The sequence below is a fragment of the Herpailurus yagouaroundi genome, unplaced genomic scaffold (genome assembly GCF_014898765.1).
Source record: "Herpailurus yagouaroundi ecotype Mexico unplaced genomic scaffold, PumYag 428, whole genome shotgun sequence".
NCBI classification, from domain to species: Eukaryota; Metazoa; Chordata; class Mammalia; order Carnivora; family Felidae; genus Herpailurus; species Herpailurus yagouaroundi.
Genome location: NW_024412645.1, coordinates 5,579,152 through 5,604,363, shown reverse-complemented (window position 1 = coordinate 5,604,363; position 25,212 = coordinate 5,579,152). Strand labels below are relative to the sequence as shown.

Genomic DNA, 25,212 nt, shown 5'->3' with positions numbered 1-25,212 from the left:
GAAAACTGGACACTATAGATAATATATCATAGAATCTCCAGATTCTAATCTTTCCCCCAATTATTTAGCAACTTATCTGGACTAGATGTATAGTCTGTCTCCCCCACAGTAAGAGATTACTGATGTCTCCACTCGGGTTTTTCATTCCTGTCTTTATTATAAATCCTGGATTCTCAAGGGTTTCCCCTTCGTTAGCATGGCTTAGCGGTCAGCACAGCACCTTGAATTTTTGAGCCTTTACCTAATTCAAATGGAGCTGCATGCAGGTTGGGAAATGTCATCTGATTGGACACTTACACTTGTGCCCCAGATTTTACTCTTTGGCTTCTCATAGATGTTCCGCCCATGTATGTGGCCTTACCTTTATTTATTTATTAATTTTTTAGTTTTTTTTAATTTATGTTTGAGAGAAAGAGAAAGAGTACCAGCAGAGGAGGGGCAGAGAGAGAGGGAGACCCAGAGTCCGAAGCAGGCTCCAGGCTCTGAGCTGTCAGCACAGAGCCCTACATGGGGCTCGAACCCCCGAGCTGTGAAATCATGGCCTGAGCCAAAGTCAGACGCTTAACCGATTGAGCCACCCAGGCCCGGGCCTTATGTTTGAATAGAGACGTCTAGATAGCTAAGGGCTCGGTCAGTGTCTCCTGTCCTGCGTGGAGCCCCGAGCACGTGTGCTTCCCTCCAGATTGCCCAAGAGTATGTGGGGGCTTATCAAGGCCCACATGACTGTCCATTCTCTGTATCTCCTCGTCAAGTTTCTGGCTGGTCAAGGCCCATTTCCGGCCCCAATCCTGATGATAATATCAGGCTAGCTGTGCCACTGACCTTCTCCGTTTCCTTCCTGCCAAGATCACCACTGTTTCTAACAATGATCCTGGGTGTGGGACTTGCCCGTACGTCCCTCCATGTAAGTGGGCCCCTTCTGGGAGCAAAGTCACTGGTTTTCACAGCTTGCCTCCTCCTGGTGGGATTACCACACTGCCAGAGTTTGATGGGGACCGGAGCAGCCCAGGTCAAGATTGTCACAGTCTCCGACTGCTCTTACCGGAGATTCGATAGTTTCTCTTGCACAAATGCTTCTCTGTTGTATGCCCTTGCTCAATTTCCAGAGTATGGAACTTGTTGTTTTTGAAGATTGTATCCATTTTTATCACTATTTTTTTTTTTTTTTTTGGTGGGACGGGGGGCAGAGAATTTATCAAGTTCCTTCCTTCACCATTCCGTAAATCTTACGCCTACATGCTACCTTTGTGACCTTAAATCTCCACTCCATCCTTGGAGGATAAGGATAGGCATGATTACCCCATATCCTACAAGAGGGTACGGAGGAGCAGAGAGCAGGTGTGGCTTGCTCAAGGCCACACAGCCACTGAGTAGTGGAGCTGGACAGGATCCTAGCATCAGAGGGCCGAGAACAAACCCAAGAATCTGATTCCCTGGAGTTGTGTCTCCCTCCACCATTTCCTAGTGCGTAATTTTTGGCGGGTCATTTCATTCAACTGGACCTCGCTCTCCTTGGTCTGTAAAATGAGCATGAAGTCGTACCTGTCGCAGACGTTTGAAAATAAAATGAGCTGTGTGTAAAGCACTGAGAGCCATGCTCAGACTCAAAAGCACAAGAGAAAACCATTGAACTGTTTCCTCGGAACAGGATGGCCAACATTGTATGCAGCATTCCATATGGGGAGGGGCAGACCTCAAATATCTGAACAATTAGGGTGGGATAGCTGATTCCAGAAAGATGTGGGACCAGGAAGAGGTTTGTCACAGTAATCCGAGTTCTTGCCCTGTCTTCCACCAACTGGCGGTTGGACAATGATTTACATTATGTAGAAACAAATGCAATCGCTGATAATCGACCTACATATGTGCCCATTTCATAAAGTTCCATCTGAGAGTAATACTCATTAGGATAACAATAAGAGCAATTAAGTGCAACATCGCTTACAAAGACCTTTACGCATATTCTCAATGAATTGTCCCAACACCCTAAGGTCTAGGCAGGGAACCTTATTGCCATATTGCAAGAAAATGAGGGTCAGAAGCATTGTTCAATGACTGCAGCCACCCGGGGGCTCTGTCACTTGGGACGTAAGCTTTCTTACCTGTAAAATGAGATCAGTGGAACAGAATGTCTTTGTTAGGCCTGATCTTCTTGGCTTTGTCATCTACGGGGCTCTAAGAAAGAGAGGGTACGGGCAAGAATCCTCGGATACTGGATGGCTGGGTGTGTGTTTTGGCAGTGTTTGGGTGTGCCCGAGAAATAGAAGCTGGGTTTATGTTCCATAGCACCTCTACCAAGTTTTGACCAAGACGGAGCCAGTGGGACTAGCTCAAGGTCATGAGGACTAGCTCATCATGTTTATTGAGCACTTACTATACGGTATGGAGCTCGCTGCAGGAGCAGCCACAGAATCTTCTGAAGCAGATGTGATCATTGCTTCCGCATCGTTCTGAAGAGAAACCCAGAGCTCCCAGTAAAGTGCTTGTCCAAGGTCGCACAGTTCATGAGTGGTAAAACCAGGATCTCAGCCAAGGTGGACCTCCCTACAGGTCCCGAGTGGTCCCCCTCCCCAAACATCTACTCAGGATGCTACGTCCAAGGTCAACTTAGAAAAATTTCAGAATTTCACTGGCTGTAGCTTTCATTTAGTTTTCCTCCATCTGTCTTGTTTTCAGTCAATTTTTATTTTGTTTTGCTCTTGCGCAGAGAGGAAAGATGCTGTGTTTTGGATATATTGGTTTTTATGCATTTTGCTGCCTATAGCTCCCTTGGAACACTTTTTGGCTAACATGTCATAAGTGAAACCACTGAATTTTGGAAGGAGCATTATGGAATGTTCTTCCAGGAGGTCAGAGGAGGAACATTGCTCCTAGATTATAGTCTTGGACCAGACTTTTAATATGCTTTTTTTTTTTTTAAGCATCTTAGGAAATTTTCTGTGATGCTGACGACCCACGGAATTGAAACTCATCTACTAAATTACACCAGGCCCATAATACCTTTCATTTCCTGAGTGTGGCAATTACTTTCCTGACAGTTTGTTCTGAAAATAGACTGACTTTCAGCGAATGGAAGGTCCATGAGGGGTGGTGTGGAGGCGGACTAGGAGGGGAATCGGAGGCCCAAAGGAACCAGGTGTGACCCGCATTTTTCTGAGGGCGCAAATCTCCCCCCCAGCGTTGTTTCAGACCCCGCAGACCTTGATGACAAAGGAAAATCCCATTAAGTGGCTGTGCTGTGGCTGATGCCACATTCAGGAAATCTGCCCCCGTGAATTTGTTTCTCCTGTGTGGGTCTGCCCTTCCCCCTCCATCCCGCACCCCTCCCACCTCCGCGGGATCCCTCGTTTGTTTGCTCACTCAGCCATCGTATTCATTGAGCTCCTGCTGTATGCATAGACCGAAGGAAATAAGGGATGAAGTGCAGGCTTCCCCCCAGACTCAAGGTCAGGCACACGAGGTTAACAGCCATGTCATTTATTCAGCTGATATCTGTGAACGTGAGGCAGAGTCTTGGGCAGGAACAGTGAGGAAGGGACAGAGTGCTGGGGAGGCTGCCGCAGCCAACCTCAGTGACACAGCGCGTGAAGTTCCTAGTGTCCCTCTGAAGTTCCTGGGGTCCCTCTGGAGCCACCCTGGGCGTGTGAAGGGGTGATGTCATTGAGGTTGCCATGTGGCTCTACTGACCTTGATTCCCATCTGGCTCTGCCCGCATGTGACTTATAACCTTGGGGAAATGCCTTCGTGTTTTTTTTTTTTTTTAATTTTTTAAGTTTACTTATTTATTTATTTTGAGAGAGATGGAGACAGCGTGAGCGGGGGAGGCGCAGGGAGAGAAGGAGAGAGGGAATGCCAGGCGCTCTCCGTGCCGTCAGCACAGAGCCCGACGCGGGACTTGAACTCACAAAACTGCGAGATCACGCCCTGAGCTGAAACCAAGAGTCGGACGCTCACCCGGCTGAGCCATCCGGCGCCCCATCATTTTTTAAAATTTATTCATTTATTTTGAGAGAGAGAGAGAGAGAGAGAGAGACCGTGCGCGTGAGCAAGTGGGGGCGGGCAGAGAGAGAGGGAGAGAGAATCCCGAGCAGACTCTGAGCTGTCAGCACAGAGCCCGACGAGGGGCTCGAGCCCACAAACCGCGAGATCATGACCTGAGCCGAAATCGGATGCTTAGCCGACCGAGCCACCCAGGCGCCCCTGCCTTCGTGTTTTAAAAATGGTGGTAAAATTTACGTGACATGCAATGTGTCGTTTTAACTATTTTGAAATGTGCAGTTCGGGGGTATCAGGTACATTCACAGCGTTTGCCCCCAGCACTACGGTCCACCTCCATGACACCTCATCTCGCAAGACTGGAACTGTGTCCCCGGTAAACACTAACTCCCCACTCCCCCTCCCCAGCCCGTGGCACCAGCGTTCTACTTTCTGTCTCCGTGAGTTTGATTAGCTAGGCACCTCGTGTAATGGGATCATCCGTCTTTGTTTGACTGGCTTATTTCAGTTAGCATCCTGCCCTCAGGGTTCATCCATGTTGCAGCAGGTGACAGAATCTCCTTCCCATTTAAAGCTGATTAATACCCCATTGGGTGTATATCCCACGTTGTGTGAATCCATTCGCCTGTGGATGGACACTGGGTTACTTTCACCTTTTGGCTGTTGTGCTAACTCTGCCATGAACGCGGGTGTACCAGTACCTGTTCAAGTCCCTGTTTTCACTCTTCTTGGGTATATACTCAGAAGGGGAATTGTTGGATCCCACTATAATTCTAGGTTTAATTAAAACAAATTTTTTTAATGTGTATTACTTATTTTTGAGAGAGAGAGAGAGAGAGAGAGCACGAGAAGGGGGGGTAGAGAGATAGAGAGAGAGGGACACACAGAATCTGAAGCAGGCTCCAGGCTCTGAGCTGTCAGCACAGAACCCGACGCGGGGATCGAACTCACAGACCGTGAGATCATGACCTGAGCCGAAGTCAGACGCTTAACCAGCTGAGCCCCCGCAGGTGCCCCTCGAGGTTTGGTTTTTAGAGGAACTGCCATACCATCTTCCATAGCAGACACATCCTTCATTTATTCTTGTGTCTTTGGTTTTTTTCCTCTGTACGCGGGCACAGTAGTATGAGGACCCACCTCGGGTTGCTAGGGAGATGCCAGGAGATGGTATCCATGGTGTCCCAGCATGGGAGTGGGTGGCATACAGTAGGCACTCAATACATGCTCATCTTTTGTCCTCGCCCGGGTGAGGTGGGGCTCGGTTGGTCAGACTCAAAGACACGTGGAGCCGTCCTCTTTCCCAAGGCACCAGCCATCCAGCCAACCTGACTCCTGCTTTGGGAGCCTGCCTCATTCTGTCTGTCTAACTTTTCTCCCCAGGCTGTGGACGAGCTCCTACAGACCCTGGATCTGGAGAAGAAGGCGGTGGTTGTTGGGCACAGCCAGGTGAGTAGAGCTTCCTTTTTATGTCACTCTGCTCATCCCATCAGGGACCCAGGTGAACCCCGATTCTGGTCCTACTGCATCATCCGCTACCTGTGTGGGCCTCCTTTTCACCCAGCTGAAGACAGGGCTAGCGACTTTCTGCCCTGCCCATCTTGCAAGGCCAGGAAGATAAAGTGGTAGTATTACGTGGGAGGCAACAACATTGGGGAATATCATCTGTTAGAGGTTACACTCCCAGGGACCTCAGCAGTCTGGAAGAGTTCACATCCTGGACCTCAGCAGGGATTTCCGAGCCTTAGAAAGACCTGCCGTAAAAGCCGAGAGGAAGCACTCACCTTCACCCGGAGCCTGGTTAACTTTCACTTGGCAACCGACAGTACCCGGGTGAATAGTCCCAGCTGATTAGCAGCAGTAAGTGAAAAGTTAGGGCTCCGCGAGAAGGCACATGACATTAACGTTGAGGGAAATGACTTTCTTCAAACTGGTGTTGAGCCCAGGGCTTTTCCAATAACGCTTCAACATTTAGAGAAGAGGGTCACCGAGTCCGGATGTGCCTGTATAGCCTCCAAGTTTTCAAGCGGGAAAATATTGTATTTAGGGCTTCCCAAGGGGAGTCCCATCCTTTTGTGTCTGTGGAAGATCCCTTACCAGCTCCTGGAGCTAGTGGCCCATGGGCTCTGCTTTGGGAAGTAAACTCAAGGACCATGCGGCAGGCAGGGGGAATGGCAAAGTTATAGAAACAGAAACTGGGGAGAAAACTGACCAAAGGGAAAATTGCCCTTCCACCCTCATCCCCTGATTGAGTAACAAACCTTTGTCGATCTCCTGCCACCTCCAGGCGCGAGGTGCTGGGGAAGGGCCCCGGTTCTCCAGAAACCCACCATGGTGGCATCATTGGCCACTAGTCATTCTGGGGCCCCTGAGTAGCGTGTCCCATTGCACCTGCCTTGGCGAGCTCACGGGTTTTCATATAGTCATTGCCCCATAGACACGCAAGCCTCTTAGTTTACTGGCGTCTCAACCTGATTTATTCCACCCGGAGTTGGCAGCGACTGGGACTTTGCAGACCTTTCCAGTAGAAGGAAGGAACCTGTCAGTTGCTGGGCTTCCGCTTCACACATTGCTCCTCTTTTCCCTCAAAAGCTCCTGGGAGATAATTAGTAAATCCCTTCTTTCCAGGCGGGGAAGGTGCACCTCTGGGAAGTAAGCCCCCTTTCAAGGCCTTACGCTTATCTAGAAGACCAGTTACAGCTCCCGTGAAAGCCCGTATGGCCCTGGATCCCACACTCTTCTCCATACGCTGTGCGTTCTGCTGCTGATTGGTGGAAGTCGAACAAACACTCTTTACACACACGTCGGTATGGCCCAGATTCACAGGCCTTGTCCTTCAGCTCCAAGAACTTTGTCCACGTAGACCAGCCGTTCTCAAAATACAGTCTCTAGACCAGCAGGATCCCCTGAGAGCTTGCTAGAAGCATAAACATTCAGCTACCCCCAGCGCAGACCTAGTGAATCTGAAACTCTGGGGGTAGGACCCAGAAGTCTGGGTTGCAGCAAACCCTCCCCGGGACTCCAGCACACGTTCAAGTTTGACAACCACTGGTCTAGATAACGACTCCGTTATTTCATGAGTACAAAAATCAGTCTCTATAAGCCCGGCCGCTATTCACAGAGTGAGGGCAAGAAATTTAGAAGCCGAAACATCCCAATTACAAACAAAACCAACACCGTTGTTCTCAAGTAATGCTTGGCGTTCGTTAAAACAGCAGTCGAGAGCAAATTAAAGTCAGCGTATCCTTTGGAAGCTAGGCTATCCTGCAATCTTTCAGGGCAGAGGAGGCACGGCAGGACTGGGCACTTCTTTTTTCTTTTCAAATATGTATTTATTTTGAGAGAGGAGAGAGAGCACCGGTGGGGAATGGGCTGACAGAGAATCCCAAGCACAGAGGCTGATGCTGGGCTTAAACTCCCGAACCACGAGATCGTGACCTGAGCTGAAACCGAGAGTCGGACACTTGACTGCCTGGGCCACCCACCTGCCCCTCTGCTCCCCCGCTTTCTAATTATGAATCTCTAGGGACTGATTTAGCCTTTCAGAGCCTCTGTTCCCTCATCTGTAAAATGGAGCCACTGCTCCCCACCCCCCAGGTTGGCTGTGGGAAAGCAGTCAGTTGTCATCTGCGTGTTGAATGCGTTTGTCACTGGGACAAGACGCTTATCAAATAGGATAAGATTTGAATGTTTCAAGAAGGAAACCCCTCTAATCCGGAAAATTACTAGGACAAGAGCCGATTCCTCAGCAGTCCCAGATATGGGAGCTTCTGCCATATCAGAATCTTGAACCTTGGTCTTCAGCGTTTTTAGAGGAAAAACAGTTTGCATCGCGGTGGCCCCCGTAGATTTCCTTAAATGTGAGGATGTTGAGATGTTACACTCTGCTTGCGTCTGATAAGCCGCTGGACCCACGAAAGGCAAATAATTTAGACTTTTCTTTGTGATTCTCAGCCCCTGGTGCCTTATCGAGGCCTGTGCTGAGGGCCATGACATTTATGAAAAAGGTGGAATCCCACATGCAGTTGGCCTTCTGGTTGGCAATATGCTCTTTAAAGGGAAAAAAAAAAATCAAGATAAGATTCTGCAGAGCCGATGACTTATTCCCATTGTGTGTATGGTCGCTTCCAATTATCTTTTTAATGAAAGCTTCATACTTAATCAATAGTGGTTTTGGAAGCACCCGCCGCCTTTTGTAATATACGAACTAGGGCTGTCATCATTTTGATCATTGATTTTTTTTATAGCAGCTTTTGGGACTCACTAGCTTGTGAAATTAATACAGTCATTATTGAGACAATCTGATAGGTAATGAGTCAGTCGTGTCTTTATTTCAGTGAGGCTAATTGTCTCGGTGGCTCTGGCTGATAGGAAGTGTCCTGTAAAGCCAGGGAAGGTTGCAAAACAGAGTTGGCACCGACTGGGCGTGCAGATTCTCATCCTCGCCTTGAGGAAGGGCTCTCTGTGGGACGGGCGGGGTGGCTGCCATTGCAGCAAATAGGTTTAAGGGAATGGACAATCGATTGAGACCCTTTGTGCACCTGGAATCAAATTGCAATTCAACCCCAAACTTCAGGCGTTTGTACGATAGCCAGTGAAGAAACGAAGCCTCGTGTTGACGTTGAGAATGGGTGCTGGAGGTGAACTTGGCTTTGTTGATCGCCGGCTGGGTGAACTTGAGTCAGTTACATAATCTCCCTGGGCCAATAGATTCCTCATAAGGTTGTTTTTATTATAATGGGACAGAGGAGAAAGAGCTTTGAAAAATCTAGATGCCATGCAAATGTTAATTGTATTCAGTGATAACTATAGTCCGGTCTGGAGTCAGACGGAGGGAAACATTTCTGCTGTTTCCGCTTGCTAGGGGAGGGTCATGGGGGAAATGCCATTGTCAGCCTTAGTCTTTCCTTCCATAAAATGGGGGGATCGCAATAACTACCCTACAGGATGATGTACATTCAGTACTTTACCTGCACGTATCAGGTGAAGTGGTTGGTTCCGATCTGCAACACTGATTGATAACGTCCCCGATTACTTGATAATATCACTAAGATGCAGCCATCCAGTGCCCCTAGAAAATTGCACATCTTTGGGGTGAGAGGCCACGTTTGGCAGAGAAACACGGCAGGCTGGTCATAGACATTAGCATGACGAGGGCATCTGAAAAGCGTCCCCTGCCCCCGTCACCGACTCAAGTCCCAAGCTGCTAGGGCCTCTTTCCTTTGACTCCGGGGAGGTAAGACTGACAGTAACCACCCTACCAGGTGGGCAGAGCAGGCCTGGCCCCAGAGCGTTAGGTTCTCAGAAAATCCTTCTGTGTGCCCCGCAGTATATTGAAGGCGGCCCTGCGGGGTGTCAAGGAGGCATTGATCACTTTGCTGCGGAAGGCCTCCATCCATTATGGATGAGCAGAGGCCTGGAAATCCTGGACCGCAAGCTGTTTTCCATTAGGATGCCTGACCACCTTCTGTGGGTGGCACCAGCCTGACCCCCTCCTCCCCTGGCCGAGGAGGGCCACCCTCACTTCCTCCACATTCTCCGCCCCTCCTTATAAGGCAGGACCGAATATTTCCAGGGCACTGCTTCTCTCAGGGGGCCAGCCACACTTATGGGAAAGAACGTACAATCGCAGGCCTGCCACTAAATCCACGGATTCAGCCTTTCCTGGGGTGAAGCCTGGGAATCTGCATCTTCCACTGTCTGCAAAGCAATTCTGGTGCAGAGACGTTTAGGCAGGTCCCTCCTGACAGTGGTTTTGAAATGAAGGTGTGCATGGTTCCCCTGAGGGTCACATTACAGTGTCGCTCTGATTCAGCAGGTGGGGTCCCAGATTCAGCATTTCTAATGAGCTCCCCAGTGGTGACAATGCCACTCTGGGGACCGTGCTCTGAGCACCCAAGGGCTAGAAGAAGGAAAAGAGGACTCGTGAGGAGATAAGATGTTTTGACAATTTATGTTTTTGTTTTATTTTTGAGAGAGACAGAGCATGAACGGGGGAGGGGCAGAGAGAGAGGGAGACGCAGAATCTGAAGCAGGCTCCAGGCTCCGAGCTGTCGGCGCGGAGCCTGACGCGGGGCTCGAACTCACAGAGTGCGAGATCACGACCTGAGCCGAAAGGACGCCCTCAGCCGACTGAGCCACCCGGGGACCCCTGTTTTGATCATTTAGACCCTGAGTCGCGGGCAGCTGCTAACAAATATCTCGGTGGGGGAGGGGCGCAAGAAAACTGGGTTGAGTGGCAACGCCCTCTCTCTTCAGACCATCTGATTCAGCCGCACAGGAGTCACCGGTCACCTTTTGTCCCTCCAGGTTTTCCTCAAGGCTGGCGTGGTCTCCAGGCTTGAGAAGCAGCGGGAGAAGCTGGCGTCTCACAGCATCATTTTATTCCAGGCGGCTTGTAAGGGCTTTCTGTCCCGGCAGGAATTCAAGAAGCTGAAGGTATGGCACCCAGTGAGCCTCGTGACCCCTGCAGAGGTGTGAGATCCCAGAAAAGCAGCATCCGAGCTGATCTGGGCGCGGTAACCTCGCGCTTCGCACACTCACGCTTGGGCACGAAACCCTGTGGGATATTTCAGCATGCGGTTTCAGATCCAGTGGGTCTGGGGTGAGCATGGGGCGGGGGAGGGGTGGTGGTCTGCAGGTCTCCCACGATGGTGCCAGTGCTGTCGGTCCATAGGCTCACCCCGAATGGGAGGACTTTAAAGTGACGGTTTGCAAGATGTGATGATTGCTTCTAGGACGTTGACATCAAATGACCAATGATGTCAGACTTGATCTAGGTATCATGGGGGTGTCCAAGCCCTCCCGGGTCCATTATGGTTTCAACCTGTTCCATCTCTGGAGAACTTGGCTCTCGTGGGCCAGCAGACAGGACATGACAGGACCTGGCCATTGAGGCTTTCGGGACTGAAGGGGCAGCTCAGAGTCCGCAGTCCTGAGCCACCCTGGAGACTGCATTTCCTTCCTCCCTGTAGCTTGTGCAGTAGAGAAATGTGTGCATGGTTCCCCTGAGCATCACATTATAGAGCACAGCTCTGGAGACAAACAGTGGAGACCCACCCCTTAGGAGCTGGGTCAAGGTGAAATGAGGTCATGCGTGCCGAGTCTAGTCCGTGCCCCAGACTGGCACATTGTTCAACAAATGCCAGCTCCGATGTGCCCCCAGTTGATGCGAATTCGTAAATTCAAGTACACGCGCTTGGCAAAAGCAGAAAAAGGCGAGAACGTTAATAATTAAAATATTGTGGGCAACCCCACTGGCCCACTGCCTTCCAGTAGCTTATGCCTCAGAATGATTTAGAAGACAGGTTCATTAACGCCCTGGATTCTGTCTGCATCCAGACTTGCGGGGGTTTCAAATCCCAACCCCACCACCGGGAAGCTGTGTGATATTGAGCAGGTGACCGGGGCTGGGGCGAGGGGGGGGGGGGCGTCTCTGTGGCTCAGTTTCCCCATCTGTACTGGTGGTTCTCAAAGTATGGTCCCCAGACCAACAGCATCCACACCAACTGGGCACTTGTTAGCCGTGCAAATTCTCCGGCCCCACCCCGACTTCCTGAATCAGACAGTCTGGGGGGTGGGGCCCAGCACTGGTGCTTTATTAAGCGCTCACTCAGGCTTGAGCAGCATGGGGTTCGTATTTAAATAACACTTAAGGGGCGCCTGGGTGGCGCAGTCGGTTAAGTGTCCGACTTCAGCCAGGTCACGATCTCGCGGTCCGTGAGTTCGGGCCCCGCGTCAGGCTCTGGGCTGATGGCTCAGAGCCTGGAGCCTGTTTCCGATTCTGTGTCTCCCTCTCTCTCTGCCCCTCCCCCCTTCATGCTCTGTCTCTCTCTGTCCCAAAAATAAATAAAAACGTTGAAAAAAAAATTAAAAAAAAAATAAATAAATAACACTTAAAGTGATACCTGTCCCCTAAAATCAACCGGCAACACAATCATGGCCTTTGGATCTTGCGGGCAATTTCAGGGATTTTCAAGGATCGTTTATTTATTTATTTTTTGTCTTTCGCGGTGATTTTGCATCTGATGCCCTGACGAGAGGTGACCCTATTCCCTCCTCCTCCGCTTCTCCTTCTTCTTAGGTCATGCAAGATTACGTTGTGGTATAATGTCTGAGGCCCAGAGCCCGATTCCATGAAAAGCTCTCAAAAAATATTTTTAATTAAAAAAAAAAGTGTGCATTTACTTGTTTTTTGAGTACAGTTGACACAATGTGACAGTTTCAGGGGCACAGCCTAGTGACTGGACAAGTCTACACGTGACGCTGTGCTCACACGGGCAGCTAGCTACTGGCCGTCACCAGACAATACTATTACAATACCATCGCAAAGAAGCTTCTTTTTTATCTTTTATATTAAATATAATTTATTGTCGAATTGGTTTCCATACAACACCCAGTGCTCGTCCCAACAGGTGCCCTCCTCCCTGCCCATCGCCCACTTTCCCCTCCCCCCGCACCCCCCCGCCAAGAAGCGTTTTAAATGTGTGAGTTACCCAACCTCTTCCGTTAAGATATGGAACTCGCTTTTTCCAACCCCTTTCCCACCCCCTTTGCTCTCTTTCCTTCGCCTTTACCGGGTTGGGAAGGACCCCTCAAGTTTCTGGTTTCCCTTCCCCGCAGATTCGCCGCCTGGCTGCGCGGTGCATCCAGAAGAACGTGGCTGTGTTCCTGGCGGTCAAGGACTGGTCCTGGTGGCGGCTCCTCGGATCCCTCCGGCCCCTGCTGAGTGCCACCATTGGGGATGAGCAGCTCCACGCCAAGGAGGTCGGTCCATGTGGCAGGCAAGACGTGGGGTGGCCCCGTCCTCACACCCCCATAGTAGCGCTTGCTTCCAGACTCAGTGCCTCCACTCTGCGGATTCGTGATCCAGAAACGCTCTGCTCAGCAGCCTTGCTGCCGCCTTCCAGATACCACTCTGCTGTCATTAACACAGACACAGACCACCCTCCATCCCACGTCCAGCTCTACACCGGGCTTGTGGGTGCTGGTCAGATACCCCATCACTACCCAGGGGCACACGAGCACTGACCATGATGCTGGTCGTCCCAGGGAGACGTGGTGGTGGCATCTTTGAGCCTTTCAATTTCTTACCTCTCCGAGAGGTGCTGACTGTCCCTTCCACCCCGGTGGCTCCCGCCTTCTGCAGGGAAACCGTTTTGATCGGTTTCTGGTTTATCCTGGCTGTTGTCTATTCTTGCAAAATTAGCCACTTCACACACATGCGCACAATGGCTTTGCACAGAGGTCTTCCTGATTCTCTTTCCGTGACAGCCTCCTACTCCTTTTTTTGTGCGCATTCCACAGTTCATCCCAGGGGTCTGCTGTGGGGGAGGGGGGGGGCATTTAGGCTGTGCCTAACGACAGTACCGAAAGCGTAACGCAGAGCCACTGGCAGAGTGGTGGTCTTGGGGAGGAGGAAGAGCCAAGCTCCCCATGCCGCTCAGGCATACGCAGTCTTGGGTCGAGTAATGGACTCATTCTGAGGATCTGCGTTCCACCCCTTGACTGGGATGCTCATGCAAGCCCGGTGGCCCCAGACTTGCACGAGCAGAGACGCTGATATTCCGAAATGGGGAAAGAAAAAGTCCCTTGTGGGAACTTAGCATCTGGGCATCGTCACAGAGAGGCTGGCAGAATCCCTCGCTCTGTTCCCCCGGGACTCTTAACACATGCGGAAGCCCTGCCTCTGATCCAGGATGGCTTCTGTTAAGGTGTTTGCTTTTATAGGAGGAACTCACAATGCTGAGACAGAAGCTAGAAAAATCGGAGAAGTCACGGAATGAACTCCGGCAGAATGCAGACCTGCTAGAGAGCAAGGTACCCTGTCCCTTCTGTGTGGGGTCCCCTGTGTGGGGTGACGTGTGTTGATGGGGCAGATTATGATGTGCCTGACACTGTGCTAAGTGCTTTACAAAATAGCCTCAAATAAAGGGTTTACAAATAACCCCTCAAAATAACCCTGTGGGGGCATACTGTCCTTGTCCCCATTTTACAGAGGAGGAGACTGAGGCTCTGGGATATTAAGTATCTCCCCAAGACCACACAACTAGCATGCATAGTACTGAGATTCAAACCCATATCATCTGACTCCAAAGGGAAGAATTTCTGGCATAAGTCACAAAAGCACAAATTGCGAGGAAAAAAAATGATACATTTGACTATATTAAAGTAATCAACTTCTGTTTATCAAAGCATAAAGGGAAGACACACTACATACTGGGCAGGGAAATTTACAACATGTGTAACCGACAAAGGGTATTTGGACATATAAAGAGCTTTCTTAAATCAACTGGAAAAAGAGAAACACTCCAGTAGGAAAAAAAATGGGCAAAAAGAGGTATTGGCAACTCCCAAGAGGAGAACTCTTGTTTCAAGAGTTCAAATGTTCTGGGCACCTGGGTGGCTCAGTCTGTTGAGCATCTGACTTCAGCTCAGGTCATGATTTCACAGTTTGTGGATTCAACCCCTGCATCGGCTCTGTGTAGACAGCTCAGAGCCTGGAGCCTGCTTCGGATTCTGTGTCTCCCTCTCTCTCTGCCCACACTCTCCCTCTCTCTATCAAAAATAAGTAAACATTAAAAAAAAAGAGTTCAAATGTTCAGGAATCCAAATGGCCAATAGACTCATGAGCAGATGCTCAACCTAATTACCAATCAGGAAATGCAAATTAACACCACCCTAGGTACGATTTTGCACCTTGGACTGGCAAAATCAAAGTCTGATGTAGCCACGTATCGGCAAGGACGTGTAGCAGCAGGAAACCATATGCTGCCGTGGGAGTGTAATTTGATATTTGATCTCTTCACCCTTGAACAACTTAGGCTTGTCTCTGAAAGCTGACCCTGTCCATACTGTGTGCTCCAGCAATTCTGTGTGGAATATATTCTCACATATGTAAGGAAAGCCAAGAAGTATACAGGAACAGCATTGTCGTGTTGAAGAAATCTGAACCCCCAAATGGGAGTCTATCAACAAGAGAATGAATGAACCCATGTTGTTGTATTAAAGATTGAGCTGCCAAATAAACACGAATAAAGAGGCAGGAAAACAATGGCCCAGGAGGTAGACCCAGTTTTCCACCTTTGTCTTTGTAAAGAAAGTTTTATTGGCATACGGCCACGCCCACCCACTCGTGTGTAGTCTCCGGCAGCTTTCATGCTACGATGGCAGAGCTGAGTAGCTGTGACAGAGGCTCTGTGGTGTACAAAGCCCAAAAGTATAGAACTCTTTATGGAAAAAGTTTCCTGACCCCTCAACTAGAGATAGGTGACTACGTGGATTGCCCTCAAAAACATAACGCTGGAGAAAGATTATTTAAGTCACGAAAGAATACTTGAAACATGATATCGAACATATTAATTTTTTAAAAGTGCAGGCTGATACTGTATATTGCGTGGGGCATATACCGTAGGATTGTGGTGTAAAGATATTTCCATGGGAATAATAACACCAGCTTTGGAGTAGTGGTCGCCTCTCGTGGGTGGAGAGGAACATGTGATTGGAGATTACATCGGTGGGGATGGGGGTGTGATCACCGTGCTGAGGTCTTATTGTCTTTAGTTGGGTGTTGAGTTCACAGACTGGGGTTGAGGACGGGAGCCAGAGAGTCCCTGCCCCCAGGGGACTACTGCCAATTTCAGATTCCTAAGCAAATTCATGCAGTGTAATGTGAGATGTGGTCGGGGAGCTGTGGGTAGATCACGGAAGAGCTGTGCACGGTAACTTGCTGTTCTGCTTAGTTTTTCAGGGCCAGGACTCTAGTAAGTCACTCGCCTGGGGCATGAAATTTAAAGGGGTGCCAGAAACTCAGCAAGATAAATCGTATTTCAATGCAGTGTCTTTTAAAATGTAAATGAATGCAAAAAAAAAAAATCCACGAGGAGCCAAATACCAAAATTTCCAATAAAGGAAGGACTGGTGGGCCGGGATGAGGAGCCAAATACCAAAATTTCCAATAAAGGAAGGACTGGTGGGCCGGGATTAAGGTGAGGGGTAAGTGAGAGAGTATGCACAGTGGGATCCTGTCTTCATTTAAATTTTTGATGTTTTATTCATCGTGGATTTTTGGCATGAATTTTGACTTTCTTAAATATTGCATTAGGATGCTATTTAATCTCGGTTTCTGGGTTTCTTGGCACTCCCTGAAATTCCGCACCCTGGGTGAGGGCTTTGCCCGTCTCATCCTTAGTCTCAGCTGACTTTTGAAGCCCTGGGCACCTCACAGGGTCCTGCTGAAGCTCAACTGTAGTCCAGTTTTATTCGCCTATTCAGCAAATGAGTATGAGCATCTCCCAGGCAGCAAGCATTCAGCTGGCCACCTCAGATGCAGCTAGGCAGAAGGCAAAGTCCCTGTCCTCATGAGGTCTCCAGGCCAATCGAGGGAGACAGACCACAGTTAATAAAAAAGCAAGCTACTTTTTGATGGTCAAGTGCTGCAGATAATAAGCAGAGGGAGGTGACAGTGAGGGGGCTATTTTTGCCTGAGCGGTCTGAGAAAGCTTCCACGGATTGAGATGTCTGAGTCTAGGTCTGAGTCATCTGGCACAGTCATCTATGCGCAGATCTGGGGCATCGAGTCGAAATGGCAAGTGCAAAGGTCCTGAGGCAGCATGGGATAATATTTGTCAGTTTGGAGCAAAACTAGAGCTTTCCACACCTGCGACCCGTGGTGCTATCGTGACTGATAATATTGCTTGGTTTGCTAGACGGACGGTGGGGGCTATAATTGGGTTCATGATCAAGCCAACGGAACACATTCTGCTTCCTGTATTGACAGCCCAAGTTGAGCCTGGCTGGCTCCCGTGGGGACATGGGATGAAGTTTGGGGTAGGGGCTATCTCTTTTCCACCTCTTCTCATTCTCGTTGTCATCGTGTCCACTCTCTCCACCAAGGGTTCTCTGTCTCACTCCCACAGACAAGGAAGAGTCAGAGGCTCCTGGAAGGGGACAGTCATGTCACATAGAGTTAGGAGAGTCAGGGTGGAAAAGGCTCCACCATGGGTCTCTGCCCTCTTATAGAAAATACCGTAGGGAGGAGAAGAAATGACACCCAAGTGTCATTCAGGACTCTAGAGAGCACCCAGCCTGACCTCTCCCACAGGAAGTAGCAATGACAGAGCCTCAGAAGCGAGCAATCAGAGAGCTGTGCGTGGGCTGGGAATATCGGTGACTCCACTGCAGAAACTCCTTCCCTCTGAGCTGACATTTGATACAGTAATTCATCACACACTGTCGAGTAGGACGTGGGCGCTTGGGGTGCCTCAGCGGCCAGGGGGGAGACGGGGAGACAGTGAGGAGAGGAACATCATTAGCATCTGGCTATACAGCTCACGCCGCACTGGGAGACGGAAGAGAAGGGGCCAGGCTGCTGAGACCTGGACCAAGTGTTCAAGCGTCCTCACCTGCTCCATATTCTACGCAGGCTCTTGGCGTCTCTGTGTCCTCCGTGGCTCCAAAAAGACGTCCGGGGCCTGGAAAAAAAATAAGACAAAATTTCAAAGCTAAGAAAGGCAGAACCATGGAACATAAGAGGTTGAAGAGTGTACCAAAGGCAGGGGGAGGTGAGAATTAGAAATAGAGATTTACTGTGAGCCTCAGACTCGCTCTCACCTCAGACTTTGCATCTGCTGTTGCCTCTGCCTGGAATATTTCCCTCCACCCTCCTCAGCTGGTTAATGCCTGGTCGTCCCTCGTCACCCAGTTCCGGTGGTACTTCTTCCAAGAAGCCTTGTTAACCTTTTAGGGATGGGTTGGGCCCCTACAGCCGGCGATCCTGGGCCCTGAGCTTCCTGTTACTGCGTTGATGGAGGTGTTCTCACCCCCTCTGGCACGCCTGTGCCCTGGCTTGGTGAGGCCCCAAGGGCAGGGGGGATGTCTTGCCCATCACGTTGGCCGAGCCCCTGGTATAGAATAGACATCCAATGGACCAATGATGCCATGAAAGGTCAACTGAAATGTTGACACTGAGCTTCCTAGCAACCAAAGCAAAGAGGGAGGCAAGAAATTACATGGACTTGTCCCCAGCTTAAACACACACGCACACCTGTTGCTTGAGATAATACTCATTCTTCCAAGTATTGAGCTATCAGAGAAGTTTCTTCTATGAGTCCTCATGAAAAGGGGCACCAAGTAACGTGGCAAAGTACAACCTCAGTAATATTCGTCCAGGAAGTAGAAGAGGCGACCTCTAGGAGGGCTTTGGCGGGCCTCGTCCTGAACTGCAAGACAAGGGCATGGCATCAATTCCCTAAAAAACTCAGTTAGGAGGCAAAGCAGAGTTTTATCCAGGAAGCACATCCAGGTGACTGAGTGCTGCGATTTCTTTCCCCTCCCCCTCCCCCCCTTCCTCCTCTTCCTCTGCTTCCTCCTTTTTAGACTTTATAGTAAGGTCCAACATACAAAAAAGTGCACAGTTGTTAAGTATATACGTCTCCATGAATTTTCAGAAACTGAACACACCAAGGCATGGACACTCATATGGAGACACAGAACATTCCCAGATTCCCCCCAAGTCCCCCTCATGGCCCTTTCAGCCACGACCTTCCAAGGGTAACCACGAAACTGACCTCTAGCACTATAGATTGGGTCCCCCCCCCCCATTTTTTAACTTTACCGAAATGCAATCAAATGCCTTTCATATGACATTGTGACATTCCTCCGTGTTGGGGGCGGCTGTGGCCCATCCGTTGTCATTGCTGTGTAGTATTCCATCATGGGTACGGAGCACTCTATTCATTCTACTCTACATGAGAATTTGGTTGTTTCCAGCTTTAACCTGTGATGAATATGCCTGCTGTGAACATCCTTCCACATGTCTTTTGGTACAGGCATCATACATTTCCATTAGGAATGCACTGGGAATGGAATTGCTGGGTTCCAAGTTCTCTCTGTGTTGGGTTTTAATGGCTACAAACAGCTTGCTCAAGTGATCGAATCAGTTTACCCTCCTACAGCAGTCCACCCCCTTACCAGCGCTCGATATTGTCCTTTGCATTTATTGATTGTTTTGGGCGCCCTGTGATCCCACACCGTGATTTTAATTTGCACCTTTTCTCGTGTTTTTGGCCGTTATTCTCTTTGGCGAAGCAGTCTTTCAAGTCCCTGGGCCACTTATTACTGCTTTACTTATTGGTTTGTAGCAACTCTTTATATGCCGTGGATTTAAGTTCAGTTGTTGGATATATGTGGCACAGATCTCTTCCTCCAATCTGTGGCTTGCCCTTTTCGATGCAGTAATTGGAAGTATTTTCTGAAGCCCCGAGTCTCTTCAGACCTGCCCAGGGGCTAGGAAGAGGTCAAAGGGCTCCAGAATCCCCCAACCTGTATCAGTGGCCATAGATGCCCTTCTTTAGTTTCATTCTGTATTTGATTGATTTTTTTTTTTTTGGACTCCCATTATTTTCCACCTATCTGCGCCTCTGGAACTGCACTGCGTTCCGCAATCACGCGTCTTACACTAAACAAGGACAGCACTTTCTTTTCTTTTGTTCCATAATGGTGCAGCTTATAATCAGAGGCAGCTCAGATTTGGTGAAACGTAGTATCCTGGGGCCCAAGTAAGATTTTATTTGAAGAAAGGTCTTTAATTCTTTCCCTTGCACCAAAAAGCCACTTTGATTTTTTTTTTTTTTTTTCTGGTTGCTTTTATACTTCACGGCACATCAGGATCACCTGGGGGAGCTGTGTCCCCTGTAGCTTCGACCCAGGAGGGAATCTCGGGGAGGGGAACTCTTCCCTGCCTCCTTTAACAAGCCCCGAGGTGAACCTGAACGCAGCATCGTGCCATGTGAGACTCGTGGTTCTCGTGCTCGAAAGCGTGTCAAAATCCCCCGGAGGATGTGTTAGAATATAGCGGGCTGGTCCCCAGCCCTAGAGATTCTGAGTCAGGAGGCTTGGGGCAGCCCTGGAGAATCTGCAATCCCCCACGAGCTGTGTCAGGTGATGCCGCACGCGCTGGTCTGGGGTCCACGCTTTGAGGAACAGATAGAAGGGACCCCGTTCTATGCAGTTCTCTTTTCTTAGAAGAGTTTCTGCTAACAGTTGGGAGGCAGACACTCCCACGGGCCATGCATCACGCAGACACTCCTGGCCCCGGTTCGTGGCCTCTGCACCCCGCCCGCTTGTCTCGGTTGGTGGGGAAACAATGGGTAGAAATGTTGCTAAAACATGTTGTGCCTCATCAGTGAAAACTCCATTTGACTAGGCTTATTAAAAAGACAACATTATTGCAAAATGATTTAAGTGCTTCATTTGCGAAGGAGAAGAGGAGATGAGACGCCTCCAGGAAGCTGGCTATAAATATTCCTCAAGCGTGCAAAATCTGCCTTGATGCAAAGTGGGGTTTTTTATTTTCACGAGAAGGCAGGGCTTGTCCTCTTATAGGGACTTCCTATATGGCTGCGGGAGCACATGGGGGGTAAAAATGACAAGGGGTGTTTTCTTCCCTCCCTGGCATGTCATCTAGGTTTTCCCCAAGAATTTAGTCATTGCGGGCCCCGGGCACTCTGGATGTCTGGCCTCGTCGGCATGACGAGTTTTCACTTTTTGGTAAGGGACGGCCGAGAAGACAGAACCCACCAGCCTGGGGCGGGAACCGGAGATTCAGGTCAGAAAGTCCGTTTGCAAAGTGCTGGGGTGTTTGGCCCGGGAGGTTATGATGTGTGGCCGGCCGCTGATCTCTGGAGGGAAGGGAAGCGACTTTCCAAGGGCTGTGTGGCCTAGTGGTGACTGAGTCTGGAACATATACCGGGCCTCCTGACTGCTACCACGGTACCACGGCACCGTGCCTCTGGAGACTGGATGTGGTATGTCCATGATCCATCCCCAAGAGAGTAAGACAGACTGATTGCCTAACTAACTCAGGGTGTCAGGGTCTCTTGGGTCTCAGCTGCTGGGGCATGCTGGGGAGAGTGCCCCTCCGGCAGAAAGCTGACTGCAGAGGTTCTATGGCCATCGTGTGGGCGTGCTCACAGATGACCACAGCTAAGGCCCCCCAGAGGAGTGCACAGCTGGAATGTTCTGCATGCCTCAGTTTCCCCGTATGAAAATCCAGGCCATAATGCCTCCTCTACCTACTTTGTAACGCAGATGAGGAAGCTGGGGACAGTGCAAGGGATGGGTACGACAGCCCGACCCGGGATGTCTGGTCCAGGAGCAGAGAGGGTGGGTCGGGACGGTTGGCTCTGGATCCTCATTGCAGTGGGACTGTGGGCAACTCCTTCCAGGCTCTGAGCCTTTGTGTGGTTGTTGGCAGAATGGTGACAGTGGTGGTTCCACATGCCTCTCTACAGGGAGGTGTGACGAGGTGCCTGTAGGGTAATTATTACAGGGGCGCCTGGGTGGCTCAGTCGGTCGAGCGTCCGACTTCGGCTCAGGTCACGATCTCACGGCTCGTGGGTTCGAGCCCCGCGTCAGGCTCTCTGCTGTCAGTGCAGAGCCCATTTCGGATCCTCTCTCCCCCTCTCCCCCTGCCCCTCCCCAGCTCATGCTCCCTCTCTCTCAGAAACAAATGAACACTTTTTAAAAAAGGAAAGTAATTATTACACTGGTTCTTACAGAGTCTTTCCACATCTCCGCTGTTGCTAACATATATGTGATTACATCTTAGCTATTCCTACACCCCTCAGAGCATTCAGTGCCAACTGCATGAGTAAAGGAGATAATGTTGAATTTAGTAATTCAAGTAATATTTAACGAGCGACGTGTCTGTGCGGCTGCCGTGACACATCCTTCACCTGCTTTATCTCGTTTTACCTTCAAATCAAACTGTGAGGACGGTGTCGTTCGTACCCCAAGTTCTAGATGAAGACAGTGAAGACCAGAGAGGTGGAGCGATTTGTCCAATATCACACAGCCGGCGAGTAGCAGAGCTGGGCTTTGACCCGGCGTCTGGCTGACTCCAAACAGGCTGTGGAAGAGGAGGCTGGAGCGGCTCATCCTTTAAGACGACCCGGAGTTAGCCAGGTGACAAGGTGGGGAGGCTGTGCGTTCCAGGTAGAGGGCACAGCAAGAACAGAGAGAGAGAGACCGGGGACCTGGGCTGGCACCCACAGTCCTCGCCATTGGAAGGTCTCATGCGTGTGGGGAGATTTTGGGGTAGGGTCAGTCGCCGAGGCTGGGCCAGATCCCAGGGGCTGTGAGAACCACGTGAGAGGTTTGAACTCCGTCCTGAAGGTGGGGGCCAGAGAGAGAGAGAGAGAGAGAGAGAGAGAGAGAGAGAAAGTGTGCCCATGAGCTCAAGTGAGCCAGGGGAGGGGCAGAGAGGGAGAGAGAGACAGAGAGAATCCTGTGCAGACTCCCAACGTGGGCTCAAAGTCCCACGACCTGAGTCGAGATCAAGAGTCAGACGCTTTACCCACTGAGCCACCCGCGTGCCCCTAAAAACCATTTTCAAGATGGGATATGTGGGTGACAGCATCAGAGGGGTTATTTCCTCTTTAGGGGGGGTGCTATGGGACCTTGAAGACCCCTTCTAAAGCTCATGAAAGTCCATAGCTTCTGCTTCTCCCACCCAAGGCCAGTCGGTGATGTGTTGTCCTGTGTGTCCCTCTGTGATGCATGACATATGTCCCAGCACACCTGCAAGCGTGGTCCCCATTCCCGCCGACCTGCCGGAAGCTGTGGATCCCTCCCTCCCTCCTTGGCTCCCGGATACATTATTAATTCACTTGGCATATATTCTTGGAGCCCCCAAGAGGCAGTTTGAAGGTATGGCTACGAGTAAAGGCTCTGGAGGCAGGCTGCCTTGATTTGCATCCAGCTCCGCCACTGGCCGGCTGTGTGTCCTTGGGTGAATGTCCACACCCCAGTGCCTCAGGTCCCCATCTGCAACGCAGAGGTATCAGTCCCCAGCTCTCAGTGTCTCTGTGAAGGTTCTGTGGGTTACCCTGTGCCGGACCCATGGTAAGCACCCTCTGTGATAGTGATTATTATTTTTTATTAAATTTATTTATGTATTTTGTGTGTGTGAGAGAGAGAGAGAGAGAGAGCAGGAAAGAGGCAGAGAGAAAGGGAGAGCGGGAATCCCAAGCAGGCTCCATGCTGTCAGCAAAGAGCCTGACTTGGGGCTCGATCCCACAGACCGTGAGATCCTGTCCTGAGCTGAAGTCAAGAGTCGGAGCCTCAACCGACTGAGCCACCCAGATGCTCCTGTGGTCGTGATTATTATTAAGGGAACTATTACCATCACTTAGTAGCAGCTGGGAAGAGAAGTACACAGGGCGGTCCCTAAACGGGTGCCCAGAGTGAGTCTCTGGAGCCCTGGAGCCCGCCAGTGAGCTAGAGATTTGTTCTGAATTTCCCCTCATGACCCAGGCAGCCTCGAGGGCAGATACCGTGAGATTGAAGCCCAAAGCGGCCAGCTGGCTCTGCAGCTGGACAGACCCTCTGCCTATTGACTTATTTTCTCCCCATCCCCTCTTTTTCTGCTTTCATTGTCCATCTTTTCTCTTAATCGCTCAGGTTGACAGGGGCGGGGCTTCCCTTCCGCGGGGGCTCCATAAAGCTCCCTTTGGTCATGGCGCCTCGGGGGTGGGTGGCCTTGCCTTTGAACCACACCCAGCTGTCTGTTTCGCCTCCTTTCCCCCACCCGCTACCTCCCGGTCTGCCCCAGGTACACCAAGGCTCCTGTACTGCTGACCCCCAGCGTTGAGTCAGGTGGCAGATGTGGGACAGGACGGCCCTGAAATTACGAGTCAGGACCTGGGATTCAGGCTGCTCAGCTGGACTCCCCCGTGTGACTTATCAGCCATGACCTTGAACAAATCATTTCACCGCTCAATGCCTCAGTTTTCCGTTCTGGGGAAAGGAAATAAAAATCCTCTCCTCATAAGGCACTTGACAGGCACACAGCAAGAGATTAGCACATGTCTCTCCCTAGCATCCGATGAGTATGAGCTATTTCTCCTGCAAGGGCTTCTAAGGAACCAATGCTTTTCCTTACATTGAAAAGTGCCCAGTGAAAGGCCACTGCTTGCTCTCTGTGGACCAGACAATTTGGGGAGCTTTGAGAACTCTTGAATATAAGAGCCAAGGACAGGGTTGGGCTCAGACATGTGGGTTTATCTCCCCAGCTCAACAGAAAGGTCCTTGAAGGCAGGGCCTGGCACACAGTCGGTGCTCATATAATGAATGATAAGCAGCAGTGACATTGACAGCCCAAAGGGTCGCACGTGTGCTCAGCATTTAATGCCCATCAAATGTTTTGTTGCCATCTCCCTCAGGCTGCCGTGATGCCAGGGCACGGGATATGGAGAATTTCTATTTGACTCTATGCCACATGTACAGCACACTTATCCGTTTCTGTCCGCTTCTCTCCGGCAGACTTTTGGAGTCACGGTCCCTGAGTAGAAAGAGAGTTTCTGATGATTTGGCGTTAAGTGGTGGATCCAGGGAGGTTTTCAGAATAATTTCTAGTTAATTGGTGCCTGAGTAATCGGCAAGGACCCTTCTGGGTTTGCAAACCAGGCTCTTCCCTCATTAAACCGGTTTTCATTTTGCACTCACCTAATAACTCTGGGCATGGTGCCCACCTCTCACCTCTGTGAATAAAGCCCTTGGGCCCCGAAATGTGGGAAAGGAGAGGGATTTGTGGGGCTAGGGGAAGGCCGGGGGCTACTCGTCTCTGGGAAAAGCGTCTGTCATTTCCCTAGTCTGAGGGGACTAATTGTCCTTTGGACTCCAGACTTGGATTGTGTAGAACTCAAAATTAATGCATTAAATTAATGTTGTGCTCCCTTTGCTCAGGCTGATTAGCACAAATGAAATTTCGTGCTAATTGTCTAAGGCGGAGAGAACACGATCCTGGTGTTTAGGCTCGATGCCGGTGGTGGGGATGGGAAGGCGGGGATCAGGGGCATGATCTGGGCATTCCTGGATCGTACCAGCCTGTGTTCAGAGCCAAGTGCCAACGATCGCTCCCCCAGTGCCGGTGCTGTGTGTGCCCGTTGTGTGCCCGTAAGGAAATCTAACCCATCTAAAGCCAGGTGTGAGGCCAAGATTAGGAAGAGATTCTGGCAATTTCTATGCCAGCAGTTCTTTTTTCAAAGTTTACTTATTTATTTAAAAAAATTTTTTTTTTGAGAGAGAGAGAGAGAGAGAGAGAGAGAGAATCCCAAGCAGGCTCCAGCTCTCAGCACGGAGCCCAATGCAGGGCTCGAACCCACGAACCTCAAGATCAAGACCTGAGCCGAAACCAAGAGTTGGCCACTTAATCGACTG

General features: G+C 50.2%; 1 protein-coding gene across 3 annotated transcripts in view; it reads left to right on the top strand.

The window, feature by feature from the left end:
* Nucleotides 1-25,212, top strand: part of MYO18B (myosin XVIIIB) — a 256,340-nt gene that overhangs the window by 98,310 nt on the left and 132,818 nt on the right. For all 3 annotated transcript variants that reach the window (XM_040463958.1, XM_040463959.1, XM_040463960.1), the window contains 4 exons: nucleotides 5,377-5,442; nucleotides 10,303-10,431; nucleotides 12,616-12,759; nucleotides 13,723-13,812. In XM_040463958.1, the coding sequence (XP_040319892.1) occupies nucleotides 5,377-5,442; nucleotides 10,303-10,431; nucleotides 12,616-12,759; nucleotides 13,723-13,812 (429 nt within the window). The remainder of the gene's footprint in view (nucleotides 1-5,376; nucleotides 5,443-10,302; nucleotides 10,432-12,615; nucleotides 12,760-13,722; nucleotides 13,813-25,212) is intronic.